Source organism: Amia ocellicauda, chromosome 5 (genome assembly GCF_036373705.1).
Source record: "Amia ocellicauda isolate fAmiCal2 chromosome 5, fAmiCal2.hap1, whole genome shotgun sequence".
NCBI lineage: Eukaryota > Metazoa > Chordata > Actinopteri > Amiiformes > Amiidae > Amia > Amia ocellicauda.
In genome coordinates, this window is record NC_089854.1 from 42,339,808 (window position 1) to 42,355,486 (window position 15,679).

The following is a 15,679-nucleotide window of genomic DNA, read 5'->3' on the forward strand; positions in this document are numbered from 1 at the left end:
GTCACTACAGTAAGTCCCCCTGAGTATGGGTGTCTGCTAAGAAATAAATGATTGTAATGTGTGAATTTAAAAATCCATTAATTTGTTGACATGGTTTAATATTCCCTTCACAGGAACAATTTTCACACTTTCTCCCTCCTTAATATCTACCGCAGGCCTCCTTCCTGTCTGACCAGCCAGAGCCCTACCTGCCGTTCCTCTCCCACTTCATAGAGACGCAGATGTTTGCCACCTTCATCGACAACAAGATCATGTCGCAGTGGGAGGAGAAGGAGCCGCTGCTGCGCGTTTTCGACTCGCGCATTGAGAAGACCAGGATGTACAATGTGCGGGTGCCCAATCTGCGCTCCTCCTCCTACCAGAAGTGCACTATTCTTAAGGAGTCAGGTGAGTGGGACTGAGAGGGACACACCCGGGTCGTCCCAGAGCACAACCAGTGGGCAGTACCACACCCCACGCTTCACGCTCTGTTAATCATGCCACATGATCTTATACAGTGTTCCCCACAGAGAGATTTACAAAATCAAAACATAGCTGGATTTAATATAGTTCTTTTTATTAGGTTTCCCTCTTTCAAGCATCCAGTGCAAGTCGGTCTCAGTCTTTGCTAATTGCATTGCGTTTCCTGCCACTCATTAAATCCTTAATTGCTGCAGATGCTGCAGAAAAGCAGCGTCATTATTTCGGTTCCCGGGAGCGTGGAGCTTGCTGCTGCCCCAGAGCTTTATTGGAGAGTCAGGAGAAAATCAGTGGGCTCTGAACTGTATATCATAGTCTCATAATGGAGCATGTTATGCACAGATTACAGTCTGGTAATTGCATCCATTAAAGAGACTCCACTGTGACAGCACTTATGCACCAGATATGTCCTCTTTCCTTTTGATCAATGGACAGAGGCTTTGAAGTCAGGCTTTGTCAGATGCAGGTTGCGCCATGAATTATATTCCTGAACACGTCATTTTGGGAACCTGGCTTTGATTTTTGCGGTTGCTTTTATTTCTTGATCCTTTTATACTCTGACTCAGACAGCAAGAATTGTTAAATGAATAGCTATGTTCAGAATATAAGTAAATGATTCTCACAATTGAAATTCTTAAACTACCCCACCCACCCCTTCCTTATGCCTGTAAGATATTTAACAGTTATGCATATTTTCAATCCATCGCTGCAAACACCTAGGTTACAGGGGAGAATGAAAAAGTCATACAATAATGCTAGAAATTGTGATCTTTATCATGGCTTATGTGAATTTGGTGTACAATAAAGAACTAACTGTATTCCCCAGTTTCCAAATAAACTGTTCTGGTTTTAATGCGGTTTGTCCTCTGCAAGAAATGCTACCAACAAACACACAGAGACTTAAATAAAGAACATTAGATTTGACCATGCACGTTAACTTTGAAGTTAATTGTTTGTCACTGAGGAATAATCTATATGTATATATCCTTGTGCATTCAGATCGCCTTGTTTATTAGTCCAGGGTTATGAAAGTAATAAATGTGCAGCACTTATCTTCTCAAAAAATGTTTTCTATTTGTGAGCCACTGTAAGATAAGATGCGTCTAATGCCACCTGGGCAGGAAGGCATAAAGCTATCTAGGGGCTGATCTGTTTGCCCCTCAGTAGTGGCTGCTGTGGTTTAGGGGCAGCTGCAGCAGTAGATCGTGTCAGAGACTGCAGTTTCTGTGTTTTGGCTCTTAAGCACTCTCTGCTCCAGATTGCAGCATGAACTTTGGCAGCAGGCCTCAATGCTACACACTGGAGGATGCGTAGTCAAGTGTGTGTCTTCAGTTACTGCAATTTAGAGCAGGACTGGTGAACTAGGTAGAGGAACAACTACCAATTCCAAATGGTAAGGTGAAACCTAATAATCAGTTTATTAAAGAAAGATAAAAAAATCCCTTATTGATGTCTCTCTCTATTTTTTCCACTTCCAATTGAAACTTTGTTTAATAACTTTTGACCACTAAGTTTGTGTGTCAGAAGCTCGAGGTCCTTTGTCAGAAACAGGGAATTGATCGAAGCAGAAATAGCTGTTCTGATGCATTATTCATGTCGCTCCAATAACTTACGGGCACTTGTGAGTATTAATGAAATGCCTGGGAGCTGGTGGGCCCTTTCAGATTAACATGTTTAATGGCATACTGTGTTTCTGCCCCTGTGCAGCTTGTTCTACATTTTTTAACACAGGGGGAAACCTCTTAATTCACAAAACATTTGCATTCAGGACCCATCCTTCAAGAGTGTATAATATTGTACAAAAAAGGTGGGGAGAAATTGGAATTTGACTTGTTTGCTTGGTTTAACATTCTGTGCTCCAGAGTGTCCAGAGTTTTCATTTGTAAAACGCCTGTGAATGGGTGTTTTTAGTTTTTTTTCTCATTTCACTCCGCACAGATCAAAGCTCTTGTTTTTTCCAGGAAGTAGAAAATAAGATCCTTTGGGAAGTTATACCCTCTAACTATCCCAACAACCGTTGTTTTTCAGCTGTTCAGGTGCCATCAAAGATGAACAAACACAATCCATGCTCCACTTTACTTTCCTAATGATTGCATATCAGTCTGGCAGTCTTGGGCATTTAGTGGACTTTGAGAATAAAAAGTCAATTCAGAGGATTGATCATTATTAAAGCATGAGAGAGAGAGAGAGAGAGAGAGAGAGAGAGAGAGAGAGAGAGAGAGAGAGAGAGAGAGAGAGAGAGAGAGAGAGAGAGAGAGAGAGAGAGAGAGAGAGAGAGAGAGAGAGAGAGAGAGAGAGAGAGAGAGAGAGAGAGAGAGAGAGAGAGGTTTTATACATTTATATCAAAATAAAAACATTTATTAAAATATTTACTAAATTCAAAGGAAGCTGCATAAAGTCAAACTTTTTTTTTCTTATGGACAGTCAGGGATCCCGACACTCACTTAATACATTTTATAATTGCTCACGCACAGATGCTCAGAGATGATGGGAGCAGAGCACAAAATAGCAGTGGATTGAGCTATATTTTAAATCGGGGGTGGGGATGCTCTGAAACCCAATCTCAATCTTAAAACTCCCCTTGAGCAAAGAAAGCATTCCCCACATCCACTAAAACGCATGGATGCCCATTGTTTTTTTCTTTAAAGAGAGACTATGTTCCCCTGGCTCTAGGTAATCAGGCAGGTGCTGTGTGAATCTTGCCTTTCCTACCTTGTTCATTGGGAAAGGTGAGTCATTGCAGGGACTGAGACATTGTATGAACACCATAAATTAGATGTAAGGATGGCCTCTGTGAATGTGCCTTATTGTTTGCTGAAAAAAGCTGGTCTGTGGCCTTTCTTTTGCGAGCTTGATGAAGAGTAATACTTCTCCAGCTGACGCCTATTCAGTGTGTATTACCTGGAGGCACTCTCTCGTAGTGCAGTAATTCCAGGCAATTGTATACAGCTTCCTCACTGCCTGCTCTGGTTGTCACCTGCAGCCCAGGCCATTGAGCAGAGACTGATGAAGATTGATCACACGGCCATTCACCCCCACTTACTGGATATGAAGATCGGGCAAGGCAAATACGAGCAGGGCTTCTTCCCCAAACTGCAAGCGGATGTACTGGCCACAGGACCAGCCAATAACAAGTGAGTGCGTGCTGCGATTTTCAATGATGGCGCTCCTCTATCTATCTTTTATCTATTGATAAAGTATCGTTGTTTTGCTTGCTTTGGTTGTTTATTTGAATGATGGAAATGTTGCTTTGTCTTTTCGCTGTGGTCACAGCCCAAACTGTGACCGTTTGCAAAAGACACAGGATACACAGCCAAATTTGCATCATGGTAGCAAGATTTTATTTTTTGTTACAGCCTTTGCAAGAAATATATTTTGTTTCGTTTGGCTGTACTCTTTCCCTAATATTTTCATTTGGAGATCCAGGTAAACGTTTTGTACACACAGGCCTTGTCCTTTTTGTCTTGAATGTCGTTTTATCTCCCCTTTCAGTAGGTGGGCCAGCCGCACAGCTACAGCCCAGCGCAGGAAGGATCGTCACCGGCAGCACTCGGAACACCTGGGGCTGGACAATGACCTGAGAGAGGTACCCCCCCCCTTCACATCTGAACCCTGACTTCCCGTGACTCGGTTTGGGATTCTTAAGCTTTAGTCTGCATTAGTTTTCTTCCTAATTTTGTGTCTTCTCATCTGAAGCATGCTTTCCTCATTATAGTTTGTACTTTGTCTCTCTTGTTCGTTACATGCGACTGATATTAATGCCAAAAGGTTTCTGTGCTCCAGTGGATAAGTGATGGGAAATCAAATAAATTTTTTTCAATAAACCTATGACACTCATACTGAAATAAAGACACAAGTGATTAATGATGTTTTAATAAAACGGTTAGACCTCCCTGTAAAATACAATTAAAAACAGTGCAGCACTGCTTTAACCTTTGCTAGTTAAAGGATTGTAGTGGTGAGCTGGCAATTTCAAACTTCATAGATCTAAAGGTATAAATGTAACCACATCAACAAACATCTCTCGATTTAGTAATGATTACTCTTCTTGCTGTTGAATGTATAAACCGGATTTTAATGTAATCGTGTAGAAAAATATCCAGTGGGACACAGAAGCATTTGAAACCATCTTAAAGACCTTTTTGATTTTGCAGTTTTGACTTTCTTTTAACACTCTTCTCATTTTATTTTGTTAATGTGCTGTGCATTCATCTGCATGCTACTATTCTTTCTTTGTGTCTCTCTTTTTGATTTCCTGTTCTGCATTGGTCTGCTCCCCCTCTTCTCCCCCAACACCACCACCTCATCAGCAAGTAGAGGGGTGTTTGGTCCTGCAGAACTCTATGGCTTTCTGGGAGTGGGATCAGGGGGCCCCCCCTCCCATAAGACCACCTAAAAAATCCTTCTCTGCGTGCTGCCTGGTATGTGAAGGTTGCTGCTAATGTGTCTTAATAGACTGCAGATTCCCTCTGTCTCTTCTATGCTTGAGAGCTGAGTGAGCAACACTGATAAGGCTGCAATACTAACGGTCTGTAGCTTTGGCAAGCAACCCTGCAATGTTTCACCCTTTATTGTGTGGGATTGTGAAAGCTAAATCTGTCTTCAGGTCCACTATCATTGAGGTGGTAATTCCCCCCCCCCCCAGTCATACCTTCATGATGTGCTGAAATACCCTTGCTTTAACCCGCTCAGTTTGGGTATAGTTTCTGGGAAAATTACTGGAGTCCTCTAAATGGTCTATGCAGTTGTTTGAAGTGATCTGTAAATATGAAGCCCTCAAAAGAACATTTTTTCTCAAACTCTTTGCTGAAGGTACTGCCACATAAACCATAAAAGCCCAGTGCTTGATTTTCTTGTTTGAAAGCCCGTTACTTCTGAAAGGTAGATGTCCATTTTGGCTTTCAAATGTCTGACAGCGAAGTGTAGACAACAGACAAGTATTCATTCTTATTCAATCTATTTCGTAACTGTTCTTCTTTTGCCTGATAAGAGGTGAAGGCCTTTCCTTTTAGCACATGGAATAGCTTTAGTGTTTTTTTGTTTTTGTTTTAAAATAATTGGTTTAAGTTCTTTGGGAATTTAAAGGGTGGCTGGAGGCATGTCTTGTTGGTTTCAGATATTTTCTTGCAATTTAATTAAAGTTGAATCCACTTGAGGATCTTGCCAGCTTTTAACTTTTCAGCTGATTGCTTTATGATTTTCTCTTCCTTAGCAGTCAGGAAATGTATCAGAACTGTTTATTTAACTGAGAGACGTGCTTAAAAATAAGTGCTTTAAAAATATATTTTTGTGCAGTAAATTTTAAGGATCGACAAATTGCGAACTCTCAATGAAAAATCTGTTGAATGCCTCTGAATAAAAGAATATAAGTAACTGTTTCCATCTCGACACAGAATATATCTCCCGAATCCCCCAGAAAATAGGATTCCAATAGCACCAGCCACCGAGAGCATCAATTGAATTCCACATGTCTTAGATTCCTGGAGAGTTATTAAAATAGAAATTAAGTTCAGAGAGCCTCCTTATTGTGTATTAATTTGATTTTTTTTTTTTTTTTTAAACCAGTGTCAGTCGTCCTTCAGAAAGCAAAGCTATATCTCTTGGGATTCTGGATTGGCAAGAAGTTGTTCACTATAAATATACAGTGTAATGAAAGAAGTTTTAAAAATGTATAAGACATCAAGGGAGCGATGGAGAAAAGGGTTTAACTTGAAGTGATTCTTGCCCATAAATTGAAGTCATGAGTGTGTGTTACTGGAATCAATACCAATGTTCTTTTAGTTTCTTTATCCCTGGTTTATACCGTAGAAACCAATTCAAACTCAAGGTTTTTTGGGGGGCGGGGTTGTATTGTAAAATATATTGTAAATTTATATTTCAAAACAAGTTAGATTTGAGGGCTCTGTGATCAGCAAGGTTCCTAGAAATCATTTTCACATGGAAAAACAAGTTTTTGATTTTTGATATTTTAATTTGTTCAGTTTATCTATGGACTATGCTGATAAATATATTTTGATTTGTTCACCTTACAACTTAAAATGTTTAATGTTTTAATGGTTTTATTTAACTCGGTATATTGTTTGTGTATATTCTTTTTAGGGATAGTTAATTCTAACATTTTAATATCTGAAATTTTGATTTATATTTTACATTATTTTCTTATCATGGAAAGCTAGGAAACTTGCTGATCAATCTTGGCCAGGCTGGCAGTGCGGTTTCTCAGTGAAATGCTGTTGAGCCTCTGCATCTGGGTCCTCTGAAGTGTATTGACTGATCTCGCCTTTGCTTGGCTTTTACCAGAAATACATGCAGGAGGCCAGGAGCTTAGGGAAGAACCTCCGGCAGCCGAAACTGTCAGATCTCTCCCCAGCTGTCATTGCACAGACCAACTGGAAATTTGTGGAGGGCCTCCTAAAGGAATGCAGAATGAAGGTAAAACCATCATGGTGCTTTATTTCCCTGTCCTCTGTCACTCCAAAGAGGAAAGAGATCAGTAGGGCAATAAACAAGTGTTCGAAATGCAAAACTTGGTTTGGTGGTCAATATTTTGGTCTTTGAAAAGCTCAATCCGTCACGGTTGTGTAGAACAACTCTGTCACTCACAGATGCTGACCCTGCCAGACCCTGCCGTTCCTATTGCCAAGGGATCTAGACACTAGAACATAAGATCAAAAATTAACATTAAAAGGTCACCTGATAAGAGTAGGTTGTTTGACCTGTCCGATTTAATCTGCATTGGGTTGTTAATAACAGAGCCTTATTAACACTATTAGGACTCTTGTTGAAAGTCCTCTGACTCATGTTCTGGTAGTTTGCTCCATTCACCCACATGCAGTTACTGCATCCTTTTTCCTTAATTGTCAGAATACTTTCTCCTCAGGTTAAACTTTTGTATCGTGGTTGCTGTAGTGGTTCTCGGCCCACTGCTTATTAGCACATTTCTCATTCAGTTTATTTTATATTTATTGCGTTTTCACTGTGAGCTTCTTAAATTGGTGTCCTCCCTCCGTCTGCTTGCAGTTCAAATCTGGTTTCAATAAATGATCAAAAACTAGGGAATGATAAAACCACTGCCAAAAGAGTGCAGGCAAGTGGGTTCTCGGATCCACAGGCAGATGTGCAGGGGAAATCTTTTCAAGAGGAATGAAATCTGAAAAAGCAAATGAAAAGCTACACTAGTCATAATATCTGTCGGACTGCTCATTTTAATGAATGTTCAAATTCTTCAGTCCCTGTTTTGTAATAATGCTTAATCCTACACATCTTAAAACTAGGAAATCTAAATCGTGCTCTTCACTTTCTGTAGCCGGTGACTAGGTAACCACTGTGACCTTATGTACACTCTGTATCTCACACTAAGAGTTTGGTTTTCACACTAAAGCTCCTTCCTCTTGTCGCCTGCAGACCAAACGCATGTTGGTGGAGAAGATGGGCCATGAGGCCGTGGAGCTGGGCCACGGGGAAGCCAGCATCACGGGCCTGGAGGAGAACACGCTCATTGCCAGCCTGTGTGATCTCCTCGAGAGGATCTGGAGTCATGGGCTGCAGGTCAAACAGGTGAGACAGCTGGGAGTTGACATGAGACGGGCCCTGTCACTGCAGAAAGCTCCAGGACTGTCCCTGAGCTGCACAGGCTAAAGGCAATCTGCAACAGCTTCCCCAAAACAAGACCTTACGTTAACCTAATCATCTCCCACTCAGAAATTCTGTGCCTAATAGTTAAAAATCCCACCGAAATATGATATTTATTATCATTTATGGTCTGTGGTGCATTTTGTGGATTAACACAAAATAAAGGCTTTGTTGGATGACTGAAGGGGAAGGCAGGAGTTCGCCTCTTGTAACTGAGGGGGTATTTAGATGGGTGGTGAAATTAAGATGCTGTATTGCGATTCATGTTGATCTCCCTCTTTCTCACGCAGGGGAAATCGGCCTTATGGTCTCATCTTCTTCAGTACCAGGAGAGAGAAGAGAAATTGGACCCTCCAGCCGAATCACCAGGTGAGGCACTTGGACCAAACCTGGCTAAGGATTTAGGGAGATGTAATTCACTGGGCTTTAATTCCATTGATGGATATCACTATATACCTGTTTTTGGGTCAATGACATGACATGCATTTTTTGTGTCCGAAGCCATTATTTTACATGTGTATATACATGTAATATATAAAATGATTATATGATATCTACTTTATATGGAACCAATTTCATTTTATTTAAATATAATACATTTTTTGAGTTTTGGTGTTCCAAAATTTGTAATCAAATAGTTTGGCAAATTATTAAAAGTTGTGAAACAGTGCTATGTTAAATGTTTTCTATTTAAATAAAACTTTTGTCCGAAAAATGTATTTCTCCAAATGTCAAATGGTGCAACCCATAAAAAAAACATTATTATGTAATATCACTTTAAGAGAACCTATGAACAGGATATGGCATAACAAAAGACTTAAATGACCCCTATGCTGCAGTAACAAGATTAGCAATTCAAGTTACTCAAGTTGTCAGGTGGTATGACCCCTGGAAAACTACAAAACAAAAATTATTTTGTAGCAATTTGTTTTATTTTAAAAAGCCAAAAGTTAATATAGGTGTCCAAGTTAATGCTTGTTAGATTTGAACTGAGTTTGAAAAGTCAGGTGGCGCAACCAATACGTCTCAAATGGTGCAACCAGAATTACAGTTACACCAATGGAAAAAAGTTGTTAATTCATGTTTTTGAATACATTAAATACATTTGAATGATCATAATAATCTTTCTGTATGATATTAAGTTATTTAAGTGCATCTATTTTAATTCATTTTTATTTCAAAAGAAACACCTGAACTAAATAAATTAACCCAGTCCACAGTGACAGTCATACATGAAAGAATGTTTTATAGTTAATGTATGTAATACACTGAATTTATGGCCAGGCAAACATATTTTTAAAATATTTTCAAAGATGTTTTCACCATTTTATGTGTGTTCAGAAAATATGCCTGAAAAATAATGAAAAAAATGTCATGAAAACAGTGATTTTGATTTATATTTTTGCATTTTGTGGTACAAATTTTCTCTTAACTTTTCCACATAGGTTATTTCAATTGCACATTATTCCTTCATTTCGTATGCTGTTTTCACCCAACAACTTCTACAAATTTCAATTTGATTGGTATTTTTACATTCCATTTTCATCTCAAAATGTTCATTACACTTTAATGGAGGAAAAGGTCAAAAAATTTATGTTCAAAAAATACATTTCTGTTTTTGTGAAAAAAACTTGGTAGTAGTGTAATATAGTTTGTCTGATCATGATCAACAATGCAGAAAATGTATAGTACGGTTTCTCTGTTTTCATTTGATAGGTGTCACATACCTGTATTCCTTATAATGTACATATTAATATAAAAACTTAGTCTAAGAAGTTTAAAACAAGCAAAAATGGGGGTGAGTTATAAGCCAAAAGGAACCAGAATAAAATGCATGGACTACTTTCCTGTTATTTTGTGATAATCAATTGTTATTGAGCATATCAGGTGGCACAACCAGTCATGGTCAGGTGGTGCAACCAGCAAATTTATATTTTAAAATATCAATTTTAATTGCAACTGCAAAGTTAAGTCATAAATATAGCTTTAACACCTTATATAATGTATACAAATAATGTTTTCAGTTTTAAAGTTTTTCTTTCTCCCTATGGGAAATTAGATGCTTAAAAACATAAGTGTCTGTTTCTAAGAAATGTAATAAAAGCCCCATAAATAAATAATTTAAAGGGAAATGTATTATGTCTAGTATGTATTTTAAACAGTAAAATGATGCATATGTATTTGTATCCAGTTGTGGGAAATACATTAACCGTATATTTTTTATATACAAAATACATTCTTGTGAACATAATGTATTTTACATCCATTTTGCTGTGCACTTTTTTTCCCCCATTTTGAAAACCTTATTTGTCATTGACCCTTTTATGTGGTCTGCTTTTCTGTTACAAAGCAGTAGAGCATTAGAATTTTTGCAATAGTCATAAGCCATAAAGAAAACCCCTTCCAGATATTGGCTAAAATCAGCAAGTTTCTTTGGCTCCTCCTCCTTCTCTGCCAAGTAACAATTCATTAAAAAAAGATATGAATGGACTTATAACTTTATTAGAAAACTGCTTCTTAAAATACAGTGGGACCTTTTAATTTTTTCCTTCATTATATCTTCTTGCAGTTTCTGTAGGGCCAGAAAGACGGAAATCGGAGACCGGGATGGGCATGCCTTTCCTCAGAGTGTCACTCATCCAGGACATGAGGTTTGTATAGAAACACCGGCACCCGGAAACATTTTAACCCAGAGTTAAAAATATAATATATTGCCCTCGAGTTTGCAATACTTAGACATGCCCTTCGCCAGTGTTTAGCAGTGCCCTTTCTGAAAGCAGAAGCACAGAGGGGGAAAGGCATGTTACAGTAAAACCACAATCCTGGCCTTCAAACACCTCTACGATGTACAGTCTACAGTGGGGAATGGCACTCTGGCCTCACAGGCACACATATTCGTGGAGACCACTGCCCTAGGAGGATAATATTCAAGAGCGTGCCCTTGACAGTGGTTGGCTGGCACTCACCCAACCCTGCAGAGCTCCTGGCTTTGCAGTTTTGCCCAGGAAATAGGATGCCAAAGTTGTCTGCCCATTGTGGGAACTGTCTTATCTACATCTTGATTAATCACACCTGTAGGCTCTTTCTCTGCAACTGCAGCCAAGTTTCTGCACCATTATTGTATCATGCAGTCTCCATGCCCTGGGTACTCTGTATTTCCTATACTCTTGATTTAAAAAGCAAGTTTAGCAAGAACTTTAGCGATTTAATTTGGGTCGTCTTTTTGTTGAATTTTTTTTGATGCACCTTATAAGTTAAAATCTATATATAAATAAATAACAGGTGGGGAAAAAATAATGGCTCCATGCTTGCTGACGCTTGTTAGATAATCCCTCCGGAATGAATGATGGGACACCAGGATTGAGTACTCTTCTGTGGACGCTGTGCAGGGCTGGTGTGTGGCGTTTGGAAGTCCGGTCGTTGACGTTGCTTTCTTTGCAGGCACATCCAGAACATGAGTGAGATCAAGACTGATGTGGGCCGAGCTCGAGCCTGGATCCGCCTCTCTCTGGAGAAGAAGCTGCTCTCCCAGCACCTCAAACAGCTACTCTCCAACCAGGCTTTAACAAAGTAAGCCTAGCCTAAGAGAAAAGAAGCACCATTGGGGAATTAATAAATTATGGTTGTATGAACAGACCACACACTACTAAGCCCTGTTGAAAAGCAACCAGTTTGATTGGTATAAGCACTGAATGTCAGTTTTAAGCACTGCTTTTATGCAAATTAAAATGATTACAATTGGCACCACTAAGTTAGAGGCATGCTAATTAAGATTTCAGTAGACGCACTGGAAAAAATTAATTTTAACCCAGACTGGACGATTGTTTTTTTTGTTTTACATGCATCATCACAGTGTAGTCTTAAGAGGTCTGTAACATTACAAAGACATTCTTTATCTGTATCGCACAGCAGTGAGTGGAATAAATAACTGAATAAATTCTCTGCACACTGGAACTGTTCAGAATAATCCACCAAACCCGGGGAAAGTAACAAATCCCAAACACGGTTGGGTTCGGTAGAAATTCCACATCTTGTTAAAGATGAAGACATACAGGAGTGCTTTGAACTGTAATCCCTTTAATCCTTTTATAATATTAATCCTGTGCAATTGGTTTCATCATTGATAAAAAGAAAATAACAGGACTGTCTTAACAATATCCTGCTAGTATGGATGCCATGATTTTTCTAATCCCTATTGCAAAGGCAGTGTGCATATCAGACTGAGGATGTTCTAGCAACATCTGAAGAATTGTAACCGGTTTTGTTCTGCAGGAAGCTCTACAAACGCTATGCTTTCCTCCGCTGTGAGGAAGAGAAGGAGCAGTTCCTCTTTCACCTGCTGTCCCTCAACGCGGTGGATTACTTCTGCTTCACCAGCGTCTTCACAACCATCAGTGAGTATAGAGAGCACTCCTGGCCGGAAAGTTGCATTAGTGTTCAATATCCTGGTGCAAGTGACACTTTCACACCAGTGCTGGTCGTTGTACGGTTGTCAGCAGGGAACTTCCTTCATGATGTTCAGGCAACTCAGGAAAAAGTGAGGACCCATGAATGTGCCCTTGCAAGTGGAATATGACTTTTCATATGTTTTAAAGCCTCTTCTTTTCCCCCTAATTTGCAAGCGCAATGTAGTGTAATGTTTACTTTGGCAAAAGAAAAAAAAACATCCCCGAGTGAACTTTGAAGCACGATACAATCGTGAGAATATCAAATTCCTAGTTGGCTCAGTGATAAGGTTAATGATTAATTATACATCAGTTTGCATTGAGTATCTAAGGCTTAAAAGGAACTTAATTATTCAAGGACTGAAGTGGTGCCAACAAAGTTTAAAATCCTTATGTATGTTGCAAGGAAAAATAATGAAGTACTATAGAAAGATGTTAAGATTCCCCGTTTCTATTCTGCAGTCACTCTGACTGTTTTTTGTTTTTCGCTTGGATGGAAAATTATGCACCTCCTGTAGTTAATGAAATTGTGAACACCTACTGGTGTACAACCAAAAGGCTTGAGATGGAAACAAACCGTTTCTTAGAACAACAAACATTCCAGCTGGAGGGAAGGACACCTGCTGATGATAAATAGTTTTTTCTGTAAAGTAGTGATTGATGGACACCAGAATCACTCACAGAATAATTTACTGGTTTTGTGACTATTTTCTTTAATCGACAACAAGATGGGGGGAGATGAGGATAAAGAGAAATCCTTATGCCAAAAAGGTGCATGTTACTTTTGTTTTGGAAATTTGAGTATTTTCATGAAACCCATTCCTATAATAGTGTTGTTCTGAGGCCAGCATTTCTTACCTTTTGCTTCTCCTTCACAGTGATCCCCTACAGAGCTCTCATCATTCCCATCAAGAAGCTGAGCAATGCCATCACCACCTCCAACCCCTGGGTGTGTGTATCTGGGGAGCTCGGAGACTCGGGGGTGATGCAGATCCCAAAGAACGTCCTGGAGATGACCTTTGAGGTGAGAGAAGCAATGAATACTGTATTATTGTGTTGTATGGTATTTCATTGAGGAAAATCAGAAATGGATCACACACACACACTCCCAAGTTGTTTTGGACATGAAGAAACGGGAAGTGTGTGCATTTCAAGTTGTCCAAGAACTCAGCTGTCCTTTACATCTCGCACCAGGGAAACAATGAGTGGGGAGGTGACTCATTTGCTTTTTACCATTTCTCTTCATCACAAGCTCTATTCCTTTGTGCTGTGCTGTGTGTAATATTATGTTTGCAGTGGTGTGACTGGGCAAAGAGGATAGATGGCTAGCTTTCAAATAGTCTAATCAGAACTGGGCACCTTTTAAATTGCATAAGCAACATATTAGTAGGAAAATAAGGAGGTGCATTTTTGCCTTGGTAATGTACTAATTTGTTTTTCCTTTCCCAGTCTGGTTTTAGGCCCCATCACACCCACATCTCTGCTGTATTCAAGGTTAGATAACATTCTGTCCTCACCTGATAGAGGATTTGGTGACAGTTGCTAAATACCTTACCTTAGCTCTCTAGATCCTAGAATTCATGTGAACATCTCTTTTGCAAAGTCTTGGAATGCTGGTTTTATCTTTTAATTTGCGAGTACATGCAAACAGTTGGCAACTTCAAAAAGTAACTACCAGCTACCAAGATATAGTAGCGTAAAAAAGCTTTAGAAGGCGTGCACACTACATGTTAGTTTTTCCTTTTTGTATTTCCACAGATAAATAGGCACAGGTATGTGGCATTCTAGGATTTTGTTACATTTTTAGTTCTGTAAGCTTTTATTTTTGAATATTTTTGGTTAATTATCCCAAGCATAGCTAGTGTATTTCCCTCATTATTAAATACAATTTAATCAAGTAAAAATTATTTATTTTGGCAAAGGTTTTCAAAATCTTTTGCTTTGTCTCTTTGCTTCTGCCCAAATCATGCCCACCACAACATGCTTTTGGCCAGGTGACCTCTGAGGAAACCCCTGGCGGTAGGAAGGTGAGGAAACTACAAAACTAATGGCATTTTAATTTTATCTCCCCCTGCAACCCCAACCCCCTGCCCCCCACACACTCCTTAATTCAGTGTCAAAACCTGGGGAAGCTGACAACTGTCCAGATTGGCCACGACAACTCAGGGTTGTTAGCCAAGTGGCTGGTGGACTGTGTGATGGTGAGGAATGAAATCAGTGGACACACCTACAAGTAAGATTTTCTGCTTTTTTAAAATTCATTCAGGGTGTACAATAAAATCACCCCCAAGGCAATAGCCTTCAGAATGAGAGATTGTCAAGGATCTCTGGTGCATAGAACAATCGCATCTTCAAACACAGTGGAAGCACACCAGGTAGCCCATTTTATGTGTATTTTTAAAATGAGCTGATCTTTTCGGTTGCTATCTGAATCTGACATTTGGATCAGAAAAGATGATTATGAGAGGATGTGTTCTGGTGTATCATCTAATAAAAGTGGGAATCTAGCCCAGCCACTTTGCAATGCTAATGATTTATGAGCAAGTTCTCTCTCTAACTGGAGCGTTTCTGTGACTAGTCTGTTCACAGCTCCAAGATGTGGCATCCCTCTGTGTAGGCGAGTTCTAGTGCTGGAAAGAGGCTCTCAAATCCATGTGTCCATATTTGTTTAAAGTATTGGCTCTAATGTTAAGAATATGATACTGTTCAGCATTAATATTCGACACATCTTGTTCACTGGAGTTGAGTGTTGCTGGAAGGCACCCGCCTGCTGACTGAATCACACATCTCATTTCCAGACCTGCAAACCACTACGCATTTTGCGTAGCATGTACGCATTCTGACATCAAAGTATGCTGGTGCGCATTGTAACACCAAAATATGCAAAAATATGTTTGGAGTTCTGCACACTTGCCATTATTAACAAGATTGATTAAAACATTGAGCAGACCAATCCAGGCTCCAAATATGCAAGATTGAAAATATCACACAGTCACGGTCTCGTGCTGGTGGGTCGATGAAGACCGATAATTATTGTATTATGTATTTCTTAGCAGAAGAAATGCATAATACAATAATTATCGGTCTTCAAAACATTAGAACAATATAAAAGAGCAATACAAGAGAATATGTATATTACATGT

General features: G+C 39.3%; 1 protein-coding gene across 13 annotated transcripts in view; it reads left to right on the plus strand.

Annotated features, from left to right (window-relative positions):
* The window catches only part of dennd5b (DENN/MADD domain containing 5B), a 99,639-nt gene that overhangs the window by 73,795 nt on the left and 10,165 nt on the right, over positions 1–15,679 (plus strand). For 2 of the 13 annotated variants that reach the window (XM_066705273.1, XM_066705277.1), the window contains 13 exons: positions 156–387; positions 3,443–3,593; positions 3,955–4,045; positions 4,770–4,880; positions 6,760–6,891; positions 7,864–8,016; positions 8,382–8,460; positions 10,661–10,742; positions 11,533–11,661; positions 12,364–12,485; positions 13,415–13,560; positions 13,986–14,030; positions 14,651–14,769. In XM_066705273.1, the coding sequence (XP_066561370.1) occupies positions 156–387; positions 3,443–3,593; positions 3,955–4,045; positions 4,770–4,880; positions 6,760–6,891; positions 7,864–8,016; positions 8,382–8,460; positions 10,661–10,742; positions 11,533–11,661; positions 12,364–12,485; positions 13,415–13,560; positions 13,986–14,030; positions 14,651–14,769 (1,592 nt within the window). Of the gene's footprint in view, positions 1–155; positions 388–3,442; positions 3,594–3,951; positions 4,046–4,769; positions 4,881–6,759; positions 6,892–7,863; positions 8,017–8,381; positions 8,461–10,660; positions 10,743–11,532; positions 11,662–12,363; positions 12,486–13,414; positions 13,561–13,985; positions 14,031–14,650; positions 14,770–15,679 lie in introns of all 13 variants that reach the window. The other 11 variants (XM_066705272.1, XM_066705276.1, XM_066705279.1 and 8 more) reach the window with 7 other exon arrangements.